A 20,698-nucleotide genomic window follows, 5' to 3' on the forward strand; every position below is an offset into this window, starting at 1 on the left:
AAATGCCCTCTCCGTCCTCTCTGTGCAGCATCCTCTGTGCAATGTATAAGAAACCTGTCCTGTGTGAAGCTGGCCTTCACTGTGTTCCATGACACCCCCAACAGAAGTAGATTATGTCTTTATCTGTGTTGTCATTAATCCTCCTACAGAGGTCCTCGAAAGCACTTCATTTTCTACATTGCACATTTTTGTTCCTATGATTCTCTCACCCTACATCATGACTTCCTGGGGTGCAAAGACCATGTATTTTATTCATATTTGTATCCTGACTGATTGTCTAGTAAATGTCATGACATATAGCAGGTACTACAAAAGCATGAATAAATGAATAAATTAATGAATGTATAAAATATTGGACTATGAATTAGGGGTAGATATGTGTAAAATATGGCTCTGCTCCCAGCTAGCCATTTCACTTCTCTCTAATGTGACACTAAGAGAGTTGACTAAGTGATTGCTAGTCTCTTCCGACGCTGTGTTCATCATTTGCTTTTGCCTAAAGGGCTCTCATAGTCTGTCTTGTCCTTGTGCTGCTAGGAGAGACGCCCTCATGCTCCCCCAGCATACAAGATATTCTACCCTTGACTCTGTTTTTGATGCACCAGGCACAGAAATGGAAGTGGCAGGAAAGGGAGCAGTGGTGAGTACTGAGTGAGCAGAAGGCTCTATAGAAAAGCAAATGGCCACTACTGGCTTAGTGCCAATACGCTATGTCTTCCTTATGAATTGCTCATTGGAATAATAACCCTCTTACATGTCTCCTCCATCTTCATTTCAGATTATGCATACCTAATAATGCATGCATTTCAGATTATGCTTGCAGATTGTGCCTGCAAATTATAAAACTCTATTAAAATCATTCCTGAGCCAGATGATGGTGTGCACCTGTAATCCCAGCTACTCAAGAGGCAGAGCCAGGAGGGTTGCTTGAGGCCAGGAGTTCGAGGCCACAGTGAGCTATGATTGCACCACTGCACTCTAGCCTGGGTGACGAGAGTCCCATCTCTTAAAAAGGGAAAGAAAAATCATTCGTGTAACATCTGAATTCTTGTTAGCTATTGCTTATGCTTTGTAGAAGCTAAAGGGCTACAAATCCTGTTCTCCTGAAGGAGACAGAGTTTATTCACAGTTTATCAAGTAACCTTAAAGGAGGCATCAACTTTAATGGAGCAAAGGTACTGTTTGTGCATTTAACTCAATCCAAATAAACAACAAATAAGACCTTGAAAGGTACCTACAGCAGAGAATGTTTAATTTGTATTAAATCCACTAAAGAGGGGTGGGAAGGAAAGGGAATAAATTTAAGACATAAGTGCTCTATTTCACATCAGCTCATGGAAATTTTCATCTCAAGTACCTATGAATAAGAAGATAAAATCAATGTAAACTCCAGTTCCTTACCAGGGGCACATTTCTGAAGATGCATTACCCCACTACAACTCCGTACTTGTCTGAGGTCTTTAGGGGGCTTTTGGTCAGCGTAGCCCCGGCTATACCAGAAACATTCAAAAAAATTTTTTCCTGATTTTCTGGTATTGGTTGATAACCAACTAAGGGAAGCAAGACAAAAAAAATCTAGTCCAGGGCTCATCTGAAGGCAAAGACTAACTTTTGATAGCTCTCTGGGACAATGTTTGAAAAGGTCACCTCAGGGATGACTAAATGGAGTATTTCCACCATTAGAAAGTTTTTGTGCCTAAAATTTAGGTAACTGCAGCCAGGGGAAGAAGTGGGAAAAGCAGGCATGGGGTGGCCAAGTCAAATCAGATTTGGGGTGGGAGAAGCAGGAATAGGAACCAGGATTTCAGCTTCCTGAAAGAAGAGAAAGGAGCAGGCTTGGAGTTCTTGCCCAGGGAAAGAAACTGGCCCTGGCTGGTGACTTTCTGGGTCTTCCATTCTGAACCGTCTTTCTGTCCTAGTGGAACTTGGCAAGTTTTTCATTAAAGCTGGGGAAAAGAAGAATAATCCCTATACTCCTCAGCTCCATCTTCTTACTTCAATGTGTCAAAAAAGCAAAACAAGGAACTACCAGATGGGCTGTCTGGGCCTCCTAGGCCTTGCTGAGAAGGAGAAACACCCCCTTTACCCTTTCTGCACACTGCTAAAACAGGCTGAGCAGACTCGGGGAGAGTAATCCAACACAAGTGTCACGGAGCCGTGACACAGAGTCTTTAAAGATAGATAGGAGACAAAGGACTTTTGTGTTTACATGTTATGCCTACATAAAAGCTCAAGCTTTAAAAGAAAAAAATCTCAATAATCTTAAAAAAAAAACCTAGAAAATCATCTTTTTGCAGAACATATGAAATCTGTGGACAGACTGCGAGAGAAAAGTACCAGATGACAAGTCAAAGAATATGGGGCTTATCCTTGCCCTGACACTAGCTGTGTGTGTTCCCCAAACAAATCATCACATGTCTCATTTCTCTTCTGTAAAGAAAATATATTCTGGCCAGGAGCATTGGCTCATGCCTGTAATCACAGCACTTTGGGAGGCAGGGGCAGGCAGATCACTGGAGCCCAGGAGTTTGAGACAAGCCTGGGAAACATGGCAAAACCCCATCTCTACAAAAAAATACAAAAATTAGCCAGATGTAGCAGCACATGCCTACACACCCAGCTACTCAGGAGGTCGAGATGGGAGGATTGCTTGAACCTGGGAGGTGGAGGTTGCACTGAGCCAAAATGGCACCACTGCACCCCAGACTGGGTGACAAAGTCAGACCTCTCAAAAAAAAAAAAAAAAAAAAGAAAGAAAGAAAGAAAAAAGAAAATACCTTCTATCTCTCCAATCCAAATAATATCTAACTTGTCTGTCTCATTGGGTTCTATGTAAAGGCCAAATGGAGTAAGTTAATGAAACTACTTGCAGTACTTTAAAGCCATTTATAGGAGGAGGTATTAATAAACCAAAGCAAACAACTCCAACTCAATTCCTGCACTGCCAGGTCTAGAGACCTTTTACACCTATGTTATTCATGACGGGGGCTAAGAACACATCCTTCTCTTGAATATGAACACCTATCAATTAAAACAACCTGTACCAAAAATCAGGTTAAATTATACCAAAGCTGGAAAGTAATCCTAAAAGGAATTCTAGCCTCTCTTCTTTCCCTATTAATTTCTTTTCATATTTAAATAAGTATATCTTGGTGGAAGAACTTTGCCGTAAGTAGATATCTGTCTCTAAACTGGCTGGAATGCTGACGAATGACATTTTATACATAAAGCATTTAATAGAGCTTTTTTTTTTTTTTTGGAGACAGGGTCTCACTCTGTCACTCTATCACCCAGGTTGGAGTGCAGTGATGTGATCTCAGCTCACTGCAACCTCAACCTCCCCAGGCTCAGGCAATTCTCCTATCTCAGTCTCCCAAGTAGCTGGGACTACAGGCACGTACCACCATGACCAGCTAATTTTTGTAATTTTTGTAGAAACTGGGTCTCACTATGCTGACCAGGCTGGTCTTGAACTCCTGGGCTTAGGTGATCCACCTGCCTCAGCCTCCCAAAGTGCTGGGATTACAGGCATGAGCCACTGTGCCTGGCCTAACAGAGCTTTTTAACACAAACTTCACTTTATACTGTGTTGCTATTATAATTAACTTCTTCTTCTTTTTAACCAGCTGTTTCTTTCAGCAACACCTAATTGGGCCATATTATTCAAGTGCATGTATTACTTTTCTTAAACTGTATTGTTAAAGTTGGAGGTATAATGAATTTTTCTACAGTAAATCATACTTTACACATTGATATGGTTTGGCTGTGTCCCCACCCAAATCTCAACTCGAATTGTAGTTCCCATGATTCCCACATGTTGTGGGAGGGACCTGGTGGGAGATAATTGAATTACGGGGGTGGTTTCCCCCATACTGTTCTCGTGGTAGTGAATAAGTCTCACGAGGTCTGAGGATTTTATAAGGGGTTTCCCCTTCCACTTGGCTCTCATTCTATCTTGTCTGCTGCCATGTAAGACGTGCCTTTCACCTTCTGCCATGATTGTGAGGCCTCCCCAGCCACATAGAACTGTGAGTCCATTAAACCTCTTTTTCTTTATAAATTACCCAGTCTCAGGTATGTCTTTATCAGCAGCGTGAAAATGAACTAATACACACACATATTTCAGTAATAGTTTCAAAGATATATTCTAAAAAGGCCCAAAGAAGGTGATGGGTTACAACGCCAAAAAGAGCAACTTCCACAGAAAGAGTCATTTATTTAGAATAAATGAAAAGAAAGATAATCCAGCAAGGCTTGCCCCACTCCTTCCTCTGTGTGCAGAGGTAGTCCTTCTTGCTCTTTAAGGGTATTCAAAATCATAGGCCTATGACCAGAGTCACTACAAATGAGAAAAATAGCTGGTGCCCACAGTCATATAATGGCATTGTGCATCGCCTCTTAGACAAAATGGTAATAAAGAGGTTCAAAACAGTGGGCAAGGAGTGAGGGTGGTTTAAGAGGTATCAGGAAGGAGAAAGCAAGGGCATATTTTATCCAGTCTACACATAATTCCTTAGAAGGTATACTATTGCTAATTGACATCCAAGAAAGCTGAATTCTCCAGTCTTGAGCCCTTTCAATAACCTCAGTGATTCTACAATTGGGAAGTCAACTCCTGCTAAACAAATCATTCATCTAGCTTGTCAATTCAAGATCTTCAGAGAAAACCTTCATAAAGCAGTGTTACATGAATTGCTTATTTGCTCCTCCCCACAAATTACCTCTTTCTTTCCCCAATTTGAGATGGAATGATTATAGCTTAGATGAAAGTTAGATCATTTCTGAATAAATAAAATAAAGGAATAAGATTGTTTCTACCAAATGAAAAGAAGTGTACGGGATAGCAACGTTGAACCAGGAAGAGTACAGAGTCCCAGGGTTTTTAAATCAACAGCTGGTTATAAAGTAAGCTAGAGACTTTCAGAGATGTCCAGAGGCAGCACTATTAAAAAGGGGTAGGGCCAATGTTTCCGGTTCACAAATTGTGAAACCACTTTATAGGATCATATTTTCCAAGGATGTTTTTAAAAAACATTTACTAAATGTGTACTTTGTACCACTAACAAGTTGATAATTTTTAAAATGCTGAAAAGAATCCAGCAAAAAATTCTTCGTTAAACTAAAAGAATCCTAAACCTTTGAAAAATAAAAATTTTAATTCCATGCACAACTCAAGCTAAAACCAAATTCATCTTATTTACTTTGATAAGGGAGGCAAAACTTTAACAAAAGGAAGTACTGTAAAAAAAGAGATAAATGTTTTTATGGGTTTAAGAACACTCCGGAATCCGAGTAGATTCTCCAAATACAGGTAAGAATTCAATTTAAGTGTGAGGTATTTGTAACAAATTACCAGGTGTCCTCACCAATTTACAAACTGGTATAATCATCAAAATTTACACATGGACATCACTGCTATTTTCAAAACTATAACCATTTGCTTCAAATGGATATGAATGAATGCCAGAAAGACAAGACTCCATGTTTAAGTCCTAAAGGAGATTGGGTCCCTCAGTGCCTGCAGATAAAAGATCATGGGCCTAGGTATCACAGAACTGCTCGAATGAGCAGTAGTTTTCAACGTTCATTTATGTTGTACCATGTGTCAAAATTTCCTTTCTTTTTAAGATTGAATAATATTCCATTATATGTATATACCACATGTTGTTTAGCCAATGATCTGTTGATAAATATGTGGGTTGCTTCCACCTTTTGGCTACTAAGAATAATGCTACCATGAACGTGGGTATATAAATACCTCTTTAAGATCCCGCTTTCAATTCTTTTGGGTATATATCCAGAAGAGGAATTGCTGGATCATGTGGTAATTTTATTTTTAATGTTTTGGGGAGCTGCTGTATTATTAAAATTTGCTGATTTTTAAGGGCTAATTTAGTGAAGTGTTACAAATTTTGGTTTGTGCACCTAAGATTTCATGCTAGCCAAATCCCAATCTAGAAAATAATAGATGCACTAAAGCAGAGTAAGGGTTTCAAGCATCACATATGTGTGTTCTGTATTCAGTGAGATAGTGAAGGAGTAAGCACGTAGACAGGTTGCCACAGAGAATAGTCTATTAATGAAAATCCCATTGGTAAAGTAACTTTTCAGGCAATGGTTAAAGATAAAAATACAACTAAATTTTCTGAACAAGAAATAATCAAACATAATCATTATGTTTCAACACAAACTGCATCACCACTAACTGATGTGCCTACCAATCTATCAAGAAACATTACTTCTGTAATGGATAAAATGAGAACAAAGTCTGTTTGAGTGCAGAAAGGGAAATATCCAAATATCTGCAGCTTTCTAACCACAGCCAGAACATAGAAAAAAGACACTAAAAATATTTTGGGATTCCACTGTCCAAAACGCATATACGTTATCCTGATGGATATAAAAAATAAAAGAATATAGCAACCTATTCCTTTTTTTAAAAAGGTTAATTATTAAATACTTCAAGTATATAAAAAGTACAAAAATTAGCACTCATGATCTACCACCTAGATTTAGAACTATAACATTACAGATATAGTTGAAAACTCTCATCTTCCCTTCCCAATTTTATTCCATTCCTATCCCCTAAGAGGTAACTATTCTGAATGTTGTTTATAATTCCCATGCACATGTCTATCCTTTTATAACACAAGTGTGTATAAAAGCATCCTCTTGCACATGATGATATTTTATATAGATGGTATGATACTGTACACAAGTAATTTTTTTACCCCAACACTGTTGTTTTGAGATATATTGATATCGATGTCTAAAGCACTAGCTGATTTAAGTGCTCTATAATATTCCATTAAATGATTATAGCTGGCTGGGCACGGTGGTTCACACCTGTAATCCCAGCACTTTGGGAGGCCAAGGTGGGTGGATTGCTTGAGATCAGGAGTTCGAGACCAGCCTGGCCAACATGGTGAAACCCCGTCGCTACTAAAATACCAAAATCAGCTGGGCGTGGTGGTGGGAGCCTGTAATCCCAGCTACTAGGGAGGCTGAGGCAGGAGAATTGCTTGAACCCAGGAGGTGGAGGTTGCAGTGAGCCAGGATAGCAACACTGCACTCCAGCCCGGGTGACAGAGCAAGATCGTCTCAAAAAAAAAAAAAAAAAAAAAAGATTTCAGCTGAAGGTATCTATTAATTCTCCATTTCCTTGGGAGGAGGAGCTATTATAAACATGTTAACATAAACATTCTTGATTATATCTCCTTATGCATGCAAGAGACTTTTTTACAGTATACATTTAGGGTCGGAATGACTAAGTCTTGGTGATATGCTCATTTGATATTATTAAATATTCCCAAATTGCGCTTCAGAAGGTAGCATCTCTCCCACCAGCAGTGTGTAGGTTTCCCACTCTCCACAATCTGGCCATCTGTAGTATAAGAGCTTTTAATTCTCAACTATCTGGCACGTGCAGTCATGTTTCATCTTGTTGTTTTGCTTTGTTTTATAAGTAGCATTGTTTAAAGTGAGTGGGGAGTGGCCCAGAACATAGAGGAGCTGAGGAAGGGAGTGGAGGAAAGGATCACAAGAAGATAAGCTGAGAGCTGGTGTCATAAAGGAATTTCTAGTGATAAGAGATAGTTCATTAAAACAACTTCCTCACTCTACACAAAACAGGTTCATTTCTCCTAAGTCATCAGAGGTGTTTAATGCATCTGCGCCACAGCTCATTGACCAGGAGTGTCCAGACTTACTCACCACTTACTGAGAGACCCCAAGTGGAAGTTATGATCATTTCATAATGCATGAAATAAATCGGAAAATAATTGTTACTAGCATTTCTTATTTTAAACCAATGTAAATATTGGCATAGATATTCTCTCAATAAACATTAGTAGGCACGTGAGAAATTCTCATGAGATTTAAAGAAAATTGTAAAAAATAAAAGTGTTGTTACAATGTTAAAGAAAAGAAAAAGAATTGGCCGGGCGCAGTGGCTCACGCCTGTGATTCCAGCACTTTGGGGGGCCGAGGTGGGCAGATTACTTGAGGTCAGGAGTTCGAGACCAGCCTGGCCAACATGGTGAAACCCCATCTCTACTAAAAATATAAAAATTAGCCAGGCATGGTGGCACGTGCCTATAATCCCAGCTACTCTGGAGGCGGAGGTTGCAGTGGGCTGAGATTGCTCCATTGCGCTAAAAAAAAAGAAAAAGAAAAAAATCAACTTCCTTCTCTCAAAGTGTAATGATCATCTTCTCTTGAAAAAAAAAGTAAAATTTTTCATTCTTAGTACAACAAAATAGTACTTGTGATTTAAAACAATGGATATAAATCTTATTACAATTAAATGCTATGACTAGATTCTAAATATCCTTTCAAATTATACTTCAGACATAGATTTTTAAAGTACTTTTATAGCTCCCATTACTTTTCCAGGAGCTTAAATTAAAACAAAAAAAATTTTTTTTCTACGATTTCTTCCTGAGAATTTGCCACCAAAGAGAAACTGCAGTCTTCAACAAAGAGCAGCAGATTAAAATAAAACTTGTGCAGCTGTACTTTCTAGATGGCCAAAGAATCAACCTAAGTGAAACTAAACATGTGACAAGAATAGCATTCTAAAACTGCCTTTGCCCTGTGAAAACAGAGAAATGCTTTGTTTTTATTTCACTTGGCTAATCCTTACATGATATATTATTTTAAATATCTCTTGTTCTGCTTCTTTCATTGCAGTTTTCCTATCTGTTGGTCAATGGCAGGAATAAGGGTTACATCTTTAACTAATTGCCCAGAAATGAATAAAACTAAAAATACACACACACCCCAACTCTTTTCGGTAGCATAGGACCTGAGGAACTTTCAGGACTCAGAGGAAATTGCTAGACTGCCAAATATGCTTCCTATCCCAGATATTTCTGTCCTCTGCAACCAGACACATGACCTACCAGGCTAGGAATAGTCTAAATAAGAAAACAGCAAAAGTTTAAGTTAGGAAAAGAAAAAAAGACGGATGTTACCTAGGAAAACTCAGGAGGCATAGCTGATAGGCTTTTCTAAATGAACACACTCAGCAGGAATATATGATATAATTTTAACTAGAAGTAACTAACAATAATGCCTAGCGGTCAAGGGCAACAGGCTTTGGAGTCAGGCAGTCCTAATCCCAAATTTTCCTAGCTATATCACCTTAGGCAAATGATTGAATTTCTTTGAGCTTCGGTTTGTGATACTAAAAAAATGCTAATAGAAAATACATCTTACAGAGCTCTTTTAAGAATTATTATTATTATTATTCTTTGTTTTGTGATTTTTTTGAGACAGGGTCTTGCTGTGTCGCCCAGGCTGGAGTGCAGTGGTGTGATCTCAGCTTACTGCAACCTCTGCCTCCTGGGTTCAAGAGATTCTCATGCCTCCCAAGTAGCTGGGATTACAGGCATGTGCTGCCACACCTGGCTAATTTTTGTATTTAGTAGAGACAAGGTTTCACCACATTGGCCAGGCTGGTCTTGAACTCCTGGCCTCAAGTGATCCAACTGCCTCAGCTCCGCAAAGTGCTGGGATTACCACACCCAGCCTCTTCTTTAAGAATTTCAAAATGTATGCAGATAAAGCACTTGGTACCTAGCACATAGTAAATACTCAGTAAGAAGCAGATAATATGTACAAGATAAATGAGCACAGTTTAGACATCATTAGCCTTTTTAAGGAACTACTTCAATCAAATGCCAATAACACTCCTAGACAAAGGCTAGCTTAAAACAATAAGCCAGTTTATTTGTTCCAGACATATGTGTGGTAAGATTAGCTTTATCTCTTTCTCTCAAATGTAAGTTTATTTCATTTAAAAATACTTCCCTAGGAAAGTATGGGCACAAAATTAAACCACCAGATACTAGTACGAGCAAGAGCAAAAAAATGTAGAGAGTAAAAAATCTCCAACATTATAGGGCCTGCTTAAATAAACTTAATCTATCTAGGTGATCTAGGTGTGGCGGCTCACACCTATAATCCCAACCCTTTGGGAGGCCAAGGTGGGAGAATCCCTTGAACTCAGGAGTTCAAGACCAGCCTGGGCAACATGGCAAAATCCCATCTCTACAAAAAAGAGAAAAATTAGCTGGGTGAGGTAGCATGCATCTGTAGTCCCAGCTACTCAGGAGGCTGAAGAGGGAGGATCACTTGAACGCAGGAGGTCATGGCTGCAGTGAGCTGTGATCACGACACTGCATTCCAGCCTGGGTGACACAGCGAGAACCTGTCTAAATAAATAAATAAATAAATAAATAAATAAATATATAAACTTAACCCAAAGAAAAATGAAAAGAGCTAAATAAAATAATCTAATTCCTTCATCAAATACTAATGTGGGTTGCAAATAGCAGCAAATCAAAATGTCTAATTAAAAATGAGTTACAACATTTTATGATGTACTAATTAAAGGGGTAAATCTGGAGGAAAATTAAGGAGGGGCTTAAGGATTGCTCCAGGTAAAGGATTGCTCTAGGATAAAAAAACAGACTTAGGACAAGTGGGGCAAATCTCTTAGAACTGTTTCAGAGTATTCTGGAAAGGGATATACCTGTCAATCACCAGCACAATGCCTGGCATGTAGTAAGTATGTTTGCTCAATGAAGTTCTGCAGATTTCTCAAAGAAAGCCACACATGCTTTAAATACTCAGAATGCAAAATACTACAGACTTTTTTGCATGAAATATGGGTTAGAGATACTCATATAACAATTGCTAAGTCATTAGTAATATGGTTCAGGATTCTAGAGCTCAATGTCCCAAGGTTGGCTCAGATTTGGGAACTGGAAGACAGAGCTGAGAAAAAGCCACATGAAGCTAGCTGGAAGTTTCACAAAGGAAATGGATGATGGCAAGCTCAGCATGCGATTCACTGAACTGTGGGATGCTTTTCAAAGAAACACACAGTGTAAAATCACTTGGCCTGGCAAAAAGCATTTTAGGCAAACTTCTTTGGATGGAGGAAATGCCTTTATAGCAGTTAAGTTCCTATTACTGGAGAGAATGACATTGAGACAGGTTGAATTTTGTAGACAAACATAGTAAGTTTCTCTTCCTTTTCTCCCATCTTAGTTTAAATCATACCCTAGTGAAAGAGGATGGCAACTATTTTGGTATACTCAGAGAGAATTTCTCAGAGCACTTTCAAGTAGGAAGTGTACTTTTACTTGGGAGACTGGTGAGCACCATGAAGCTCCCAAAAGTGACAAAGCATGAAGGCTTGACCATACCTTATGCAATCTCCCTTCTCCATGTCTGCGCTAATGACTTCCTATTTACACAGTCTCCTCCCCTACAACCATAACTGAAACTCAGAACTCAATGTGAACTTTTTTCCTACTCGTGTCATCAAATTTCTACAGTGAATTCTCGATAAACTTCCCAACTTGACTAGTAATTGGTGCATACTACCCACATATATAAACGTCTTTCACAAATAAAAGCTACTTAAAATGTTTGGATGACAAACTGGTATCCCTGAAATGCTGATGCTAAAATGAAACATTCAGTAAACAAGGGAGGTACCTTCAGTGACTGCAGAGAGTCCGAGTTAGTATCACAGTAGAGGATGATGTTGTTGGCCATGCTGAAACTTTCTCTCACCCCAAGGTGGTAAAACAAGGACGGCTGCCGGAAGGCATCGCTCATCTCCACCACCGCAATATCTGCAAACAGAAAACAAAGTCCCCCGAAGAATGACACCCAAATAATGCCCAATCAGCACATTTTGGTTTGAATTATCTTAGTATTCAAAAGAGGAAATAAGGAAATGATAGGGATTTTCTCTCTTAATTTATCACTGAATTTTGAATTTGCAGCTCTACCTGCAAGTGGTTTTATAAAATGTAACAAACCCCCTTTTTCTGTTTTTTTTTTTTTTTATGAACTACTATTGTTTTTTTTTTAAATTTTATTATTATTGTACTTTAAGTTTTAGGGTACATGTGCACAACGTGCAGGTTTGTTACATATGTATACATGTGCCATGTTGGTGTGCTGCACCCATTAACTCGTCATTTAACACTAGGTATATCTCCTAATGCTATCTCTCCCTGCTCCCCCCACCCCACAAGGTCTTGCTGTCACCCAGACTGGAGTGCAGTGTCATGATCGTGGCTGACTGCAGCCTTGAACTCCTAGGCTCAAATGATCCTCCCACCTCAGTCTCCCCAGTAACTGGGACTACAGGCATGCAGCATCACGCCCAGCTAATTAAAAAATTTTTTTAGAGACAAGGTCTTCCTATGTTTCCCAAGTTAAACTCAAACTCCTGGCCTCAAATAATCCTCCTGCCTCAGCTTTCCAAAATGCTGGGATTACAGGTATGAGCCACCATGCCTGGACCAAACCTGCATTTTTTTAAAGAAGAAGGAGATCATGTGATTACTGGAAACCGAGGAGAATTTGCAATGGTGGGAAGCAGGGGCTAATGCTCTCTCATAAATTTCAACATTAAAACACGTTAACTAAGATTCCAAATAAGGAAATTAAAAAAAAAAGCAGATTCATTAAAAAACAGCAATAACACATATAAAACGAGATTTAAAAAAAATAAATAGGTAAGCTTATTAGTTAATACAGAACTGGGTTTTAGAGTTAAATAACTGATATCTAGTAAGTCCCTGGTAAGTATAATCAAGAACAAAAGAGAGAAAAAAGGTATAGAAAATATAACGAAGGGGAATATAACCACAGATGCAAATCCATCCAAGGCTCAAAGATGACCAGTAACAAGGTAGTAGAAATGTGATATCAAAATTTGACAATGTCACAAAAATGAAATTTAGATTAGTCTAAAACTCCTTTATGGCTATAAACAAAAATATGAAAGAAAAACTAACAAAATGTACCAAGTGTTATAAGACCTAGATCGTGAGTTTAAAATTTATTTGCAGAATGCAAGGATAGCTCAATGGAAAAAACTCATCAGCATCTTGAATATGCTCCAAGTGCATTAATTAAAATTCTCAATCCATTTCTCATTAAAAATAATTGCTGAGCTGGGCATAGTGGCACACACCTGTAATCTCAGCTACTCAGGAGGCTGAGTTGAGAGTATCACCTGAGGCCAGGAGTTTGAGGCCAGCCTGGGCAACACAGCAAGACCCCTAGCTCTAAGAAGAATAAAAATTTTAAATTAAAAAATAATAACTGCAAATTAAAAATATAAAGGCACTTCCTTAACATAGAGAATAATATACATTTCATAACAACTTCCAACTTTGTGCATTTAGATATTCCCATGAAAATCAGAAATAAAGGCTGTCAACTGTTCCCACTACTTACTATATAACGGCTTTCTGAAAATCCCAGCCACTGCAATAAGATTTCTAGAAAGTAAGAAGATATAATTCTAGAAAATAAAATAGATAACTATCTCTATTTGCAGATGTTGTGGATGTCAACCAAATACCCCAACAGACTTAGCTGAATAGCTATTAGAAGTAATAATACAATTTAGTAAGGCATCAAGATGCAAAACTATTATGAAAATAAAGAGCTTCCTTTGTAATTGCAATAAATATTTAGGAAATATAAAACAGAAGCCATTCATAATTACAATGAAAATGTTAATATATAACAAATTTAAAAGAAGATGATTTCTTAAAAATATATGTAATATGTGAGAGATGAAAGGTTAATATCTTTATAAATCATCTCTTATGATCAATTTAAAATAACTCGGCAATGATAAAAACATTACATTAGACAATCATGCTACAGACATCAACAAGCAAATTCACAGAAATTTAAACTGGTAAATAAACATGTGAGAAATTACTCTACATCTTGCTTCTAATAAATGCACATTAAACCAACTATAAAATGTCAATTGTTTTGCCTAAGAAATGGGCAAAGTAAAGGAGTCAATGAAAATGCAGAGAAATGACACTCTTTTATGCTGTGGGAAGTGTAAACTTTCTTCTTTCTTTTTTTTCCTTTTTTTTTTTTTCTTAAGGCAGACAGTTCTCAGTTTGTTGCCCATACTAGAGTGCAGTGACAAAATCATAGCTCACTATATATGTACAGCCTCAAAATCGTGGGCTCAACCGATCCTTCAGCCTCAGCCTCCTGAGTAGCTGGGACTACAGGCGTGTGCCACCATGCCTGGCTAATTTTTTAAAATTTTTTGTTAACACAGGTGTCACTATGCTGTGCAGGCTGGTCTCAAACTCCTGACCTCAAGCAATCCTTCTGCCTCAGCCACCTAAAGTGCTGGGATTACAGGCATGAGCCACCACACCCTAGCCAAGTATAAACTTCTAGAAGGCTTAAATCCTAAAAATTATGTACACTCTGACCCAATAATTCCATTCCTTGGAATTTACTCTGAGAAAATTATTATAAATGTGAATAGATTTACCTGTCCATTGAAAAAATATTTTTTACAATAAAATAATGGAAAATGTCTAAACACCCATCAGTAAGAAAATGTTTATATACGTGTGTGTGTATACATGTAATAATGATATATATGTATATAATAATTTCAAATAATGGGAAATCATGTAACCAAAGAAAAAGAAAAAAGTAGAAGAATACTTAGCAACAGGGGATAAATTCAAACTATATTAAGTAAAAATAAAAAGTAAAATATAATATACATACTGCCATGTATAGCATATACATTAAAAATATAATGTATACATTATAATGAGTGCATTATGATGTTTACATTCTATGTATATATCCATGTGCATAAAAAATACCTGAAAAGTTGTACACCAACTTTTGTTGGTAATAGCTGTGTTATAGGGATTATGGATTATTTTATTTTTCTATTTTATACCTTCTATATTTCCCACAATTTCTATTATGAACATTGATTACTTTCACAATTTAGGAACCTATCAAAATATGAAATGAACAATATTCAAGACCTGTGTGATGGAATATAAAACCAAAGTACAGCACATAAAAATACCGCAGATGCTTGAGAAGCTGTTTGGTGCAGAGTCCACCTTGTCTAATGAGCATGAAATTAGCATTAAACTTTGGTGAATGAGAAATCAATCAGATGAAATGGAGGTAAAAGACACAGAAGTTTATGAAGTGGGAAGACAGGTCAAAGGAGCTTCAGAAGATTTTTTTCCCCCCTCAAGGCTAAAAATGACTTAAGGACTCTTTAATACAAATAAAGAGTTTTCTTTTGGGGTCCTTAACATTTCTGCATCAAAAATCAACACATGACAAAAGTGAGTCATTGCATCCTACCCACACAGCCCAGCTGCCTCCTGCACCCACACAGCTTCCTCCTCCCACAGGTGCCAGCCACTCAGCAGTCAATCACATTGCTTTAAAATCAAGAAGCTGTGTAATGTAGGGCTGTAAGAAACCAAATAAAACACTTACTGATGAAAAATAAGAGACACGCAAAGAAAAATACTAGCTAAGTTAAAGTAATGAAAGGAGGGGATAAATTTTTCCAGAGAACTGACATGTGGAATTAGATGCTAAAATAAAATAAAAACACTGCAGAAAACTTTCAGATTAAGAGAGAAACTAGACTTTTTTTTTTTTTTTTGAGATGGAGTCTTATTCTGTCTCCCAGGCTGGAGTGCAGGGGCACGATCTCAGCTCACTGCAACCTCCACCTCCCGGGTTCAAGTGATTCTCCTACCTCAGCCTCCCAAGTAGCTGGGATTACAGGTGTGCACCACCACATCCAGCTAATTTTTGTATTTTTAGTAGAGACAGGGTTTCGCCATGTTGGCCAGGCTGGTCTCGAACTCCTGACCTCAGGTCATCTGCCCGCCTCAGCCTCCCAAAGTGCTGGGATAACAAGCACGAGCCACTGTGCCCAGCCTAGACATTTAAAACAAATGGTGCAAGCAAAGTAAGGTATATTTATTACCTCTGAACATCTAAACAGGAACAGATCCATTTCTGGATGCTATAAAGAACACTGAAAGGTGCTTATTGGTATAATTTTAAAATACAGTAATACAGTATGGTAACTCAGAAAAAGGTTGGCTTTTTTCTATTTCAAATTCAAATAAGTGACTTGTTCTAAGACATTTCTATTCTTTTCTAAATTTACTTTTTAATTGTCATAGAGCAAAATTCATTCTCTTTGTCTCTGATGTACAGTCTAACGGGTTTTGAAAAATGAGTACATACCACCATAGTCATGATACAAAATAGATCCTTCACTCCAAAAATCTCCCTCATGCTGTCCTTTTGAGGTTAGTCTTCTCCACACCCCAAATCCCAGTCCCTGGCAACCACTGATTTATTTACTGTCCCTAAAGTTTTACCTTTCCCAGAATGTCATATAAATGGAATCATACAGTATGTAGCCTTTTGGGTTTGGCTTCTTTGACTTAGCAAAATGCACGTGAGAATCATCCATAGACGTCCATTCACAGGTTTGAGGACATTTGGGTTGTCTCCAGGTTGAGCAATTTTGAATAAAGTTGCTATTCATGTACAAGTCTTTATATAGACACATGCTTTCGTTTGTCTTGAGTAAAGACCTAGGAGTAGGATTACTGGGTCATAGGTAAGGGTATGTTTACCTTAATAAGAAAATGCCAAGCTCTCCCAAAGTGACTCAAACATTTTGCATTCCCGCCAGCAAAGTATGAGGAGCATCTCAGCTGTCCAACATCTTTGTCAGCGCTTGGTATTGTCCGTTTTTCTTCTAAAGCCAGTCTAATAGGTATGTAGTGGTACCTCGTTATGGTTTTAATTTGTATTTCCCTAATGACTAATGAGGTTGAGCATCTTTTCATGTGCTTATTTGCTATCTGTATATCTTATTTGGTTAAGTACTCAATGCTTTTGCCCATTTAAAAATTATTGTTGAGTTTGTTTTCTTATTGTTGAGGTTTGAATGTTCTTTATATTTTCTGAATATTGTTCCTCTGTCAGATATGCAATTTGCAGATACTGTCAGATTATGACTTGTCTTTTCATTCTCTTAAGTGTGTCTTTACAAGAGAAGAGTATTTAAATTTAATTAAGTCCAGTTCATCAACTTTTTCTTTAATGGATTGTGCTTCAGGTGTGGTATTGAAAAAAATCTTTGCATAACCCAAGGTCACAAAAGTTTTCTTTTATGGTTTCTTCTAGAAGTTTTATAGCTTTATATTAAATTTAAGTCTATGAACCATTTAGAGTTGATTTTTGTATATGGTGTGAGGCATGGGTCAAGGTTCAAATTTGTTGTAAAGACTGTCCTTTCTCCATTGAATTGCCTCTGCATTTTCATCAAACATTAACTAGCTACACTTTGGTGGGTTTTTTTCTGGATTCTCTGTTTTATTCCATTGATCTATGTGTTTATCCTTTGTCAACACAACACTGTTCGGACTGCTGGAGCTTTAAGGTAGCTACTAAAATCAGGTAGGTCAACTCTATTCTGTTTTTCAACTCTATTCTGTTTTCAAATTTGTTTTGGCTGTTTTAGTTGTTCTCTTTGCTTTCCTATGTAAATTTTGAGAATCAGCTGGCTGTTGATATCTATCAACTGATAGCCACAAAAAAATCCTGGGATTTTGATTGGAATTGTGTTGCATCTAAAAAATCACTTTAGAAAGAACTGACATCTTAACAATATTGAGTCTTTCAATCCATGAATATAGAATATCTCACCTGTAATCTCAACACTTTGGGAGGCCGAAGCAGGCGGCTCACTTGAGGCCAGGAGTTCGAGACCAGCCTGGCCAACGTGGTGAAACCCTGTCTCTAATAAAAATACAAAAATTAGCCAGGTATGGTGGCACATGCCTATAATCCCAGCTACTTGGGAGGCTGAGGCACAAGCATCACTTGAACCTTGGAGGCAGAGGCTGCAGTGAGCCAAGATCACATGACTGCACTCCAGCCTGGGTGACAGAGCAAGACTCTGCCTCAAAAAAAAAAGAATATGGAATATCTCTCCACTTACTTAGGCCGTCGTTTTTTTATTAGTAGTTCATAATTTTCAACATGTAGATCCTGCACATAGTTTGTTAAATTTATACCTAAATGTTTTCTCTTTTTGGTGCTATTATAGATGGTACTGTTTTTAAAAATTTCAAATCACAATTGCTCATTGCTAGCATACAAAAATACAATAATTTTTGTAGATTGATCTTGTATCCTGAAATTTAACTGAACTCAATTATAAGTTCTAGAAGCTTTTTTCATATATATTATTTTATATGTATTATTTTACATGGACAGTCACATCATCTGCAACTAGAAGTGATTTTGTTTTTTCCTTTCCGATTTGTATGCCTTTTGTTTTTTGTTTGTTTTTGCCTTGTTATATTCACTAGGACTTCCAGGAACACAGCACTGTTTAAACAGTAATATTTCATTACCTAACTAAAGAAAATATTATCCGTGGCTACTTTCTGACTCTGCTGGGTACCTTCTCAAAAGTAGTAAAATAAACAGGTGAAAATTATCTTCCTTGTGAAATGATTCTAAGACATATTAAAAATACAAATGAAGATGTAATTATAATAAATTAAACAAACACTTGATACTCAAGAATTCCTGAGCCCCATTTATAGGAGGAACAGTTTATCCATTTCATTTTATAAACATATATTCAGTACTTACTATGTGTCAGACAGTATATGCTTTTCAAATATTAACTCAATCTTCCTAATACCCCTTTGTGATTGGTGGTATTATTTCAGGACACTAAAGCAGAGAATGTACCTCCCAAAAATCAGCTAGAAAGTGTTGCCACTGGAATTCAAACCCAAGCAATCCAGCTCTAGAGTCCAAGCTCTTTTAACTCTTCACTGACTCACATCCTAAACTTACAGGAGACAGAAATTCACAAGTTCAGAACACAAGTGAGATGTGAAAATAGATTTGGGGATCAAATCATACCAGTCTTATTATATATTTCATGAGTAAATGTACTTAATAATTATCTGAGTTGTTGTAATAATACTGTGAGTAAAACTGCCACATTTAGAAATTTAAGAAAGTTAGGGCCGGGTACGGTGGTTCACGCCTGTAATCCCAGCACTTTGGGAGGCCAAGGCGGGCGGATCACAAGGTCAGGAGATCGAGACCATCCTGGCTAACATGGTGAAACTCTGTCTCTACTAAAAATACAAAAAAAATTAGCCGGGTGCGGTGGCGGGTGCCTGTAGTCCCAGCTACTCAGGAGGCTGAGGCAGGAGAATGGCATGAATCGGGGAGGCGCAGCTTGCAGTGAGCCGAGATAGCACCATTGCACTCCATCCTGGGCGACAGAGCGAGACTCTGCCTCAAAGAAAAAAAAAAAAGAAATTTAAGAAAGTTAGTCATTTAAAAGTATAGACAAAGACACAAAAATCTCCTACATTTTTACCTAAGGTGTAATTTGTTTCCTCGTTCTGATTGAGTTAATGTTAAGTGGAGGATAACATGAGGTTTACCAGGGGTTTATTAAAGCATAATAAAATTTTTAGGGTAATAACATTAAACTATTAAGCTTAATTGCATTTTGGTCATCGAATGGCAGTGGCTGGTAGTCTGTGGGGTTTTTAAATTGAATTTCCCTTCATAATAAGGTATCTGTTAGTTAAATATCTCACATGAGTTGCTGCTGCTTGTGAAGAGAAGAGTTGAGGGAAGATGTTAATTGGTATTTGCTGAAATTTGACCTAAAAGTCATGTCCTGTTAGAGTCTCCTAAAGACTCCAAGTCAGTTTTCTAAAGTTTGGCAAGTAAATAACATCGGGAAACTGCAAAAGTCCTGTTATACAGCTAGGATTGTTGAAATTTTCAAGAAGGACATAAGCATCATCTATCATCATAGTCTTGAATTGGTCACAGTTGGGCAATCCCTACTACAAATGACTACTCTTTTAGCTTCATCAGCCTCCCTTTAATTTCTTGTGTGTTATTTGGTTAATTATACCATGTAAAATGATGCAAATTTATATCAACAGTATATTCTGGTCCATAATTTCCTCATCACTAAACTCTAATAAATGTATGCATGGTGATTCAAACATTAATCATTCTTATACTGCTAAAGCAAATTATACCTAACCTCCCCAACCCAGCCCTAATTTTCTTATTGGTGACATTGTATTACACTGAAGTGTTTTGCTGGCTTTTTGTTGTTGTTGTTAATCTGCTAAGTGAGGCCTGGTAGGGAGGTAATCAGAGGGATATTTTGCATTTCCAGAGGTTGGCCTTAAAAAGAGTTGAGAGCCACTACACTTACAAAAGGAAAGGGAAGAGAGGAAAAGGGAGAAACCTAGTGTGGAGGGAGGGACAGAACAGAAAAAGAGGGAGAGGAAGGAGGAGTGAAACAGAGACAAAGGAGGGTGCAAAACTAAGATGGGTGTTATAATAACTAAAGACCCCTTACCCGGGCAATAGCTGCAAGAGCTCAGCTTTAGAGAATGTGAAGGCAGAGAAAGCACACATCCTTCGGAGGTGACCAGACCAGAAGGTCAGGACCTAGAGCCACAGCTCAATGCCAGGAGGACACGTAGCCTCAGTAAAGCACTCCACAGAGCTGAAGAGCTGGAAAAGGAAACACTCTCATCTCCAGAAGAGTAATGAGCATGTAAATAACAGACAAGCTGTTCTTTGACTTCCAGTGTTTGAATCCCAGTTGTGTTTCTGGATGGATGACGTCAGACAATACCTTGAACTCTCTGAGCTGTGGTTTCTTCAACTATAAATTGGGAATAACAACATAGGTATTTACTGCACAAAACTGTTGTAAGGATTACATGTGTGCTAGGCACAGTAAACTCACCAT

The 20,698-nt window shown here is 37.8% G+C and overlaps 1 protein-coding gene across 5 annotated transcripts in view; it reads right to left on the bottom strand.

Annotated features, from left to right (window-relative positions):
• The window catches only part of MAP3K5 (mitogen-activated protein kinase kinase kinase 5), a 235,900-nt gene that overhangs the window by 151,263 nt on the left and 63,939 nt on the right, over positions 1 to 20,698 (bottom strand). For 3 of the 5 annotated variants that reach the window (XM_054558204.1, XM_009242284.4, XM_054558203.2), the window contains exon 2: positions 11,512 to 11,651. The exons of the other annotated variants lie outside the window; for them this stretch is intronic. In XM_054558204.1, coding sequence (XP_054414179.1) covers positions 11,512 to 11,634 — 123 coding nt within the window. In that variant the 5' untranslated portion in view covers positions 11,635 to 11,651. The remainder of the gene's footprint in view (positions 1 to 11,511; positions 11,652 to 20,698) is intronic. 5 annotated transcript variants of the gene reach the window in all.

This window comes from Pongo abelii, chromosome 5 (genome assembly GCF_028885655.2).
Source record: "Pongo abelii isolate AG06213 chromosome 5, NHGRI_mPonAbe1-v2.0_pri, whole genome shotgun sequence".
Classification (NCBI taxonomy): Eukaryota; Metazoa; Chordata; class Mammalia; order Primates; family Hominidae; genus Pongo; species Pongo abelii.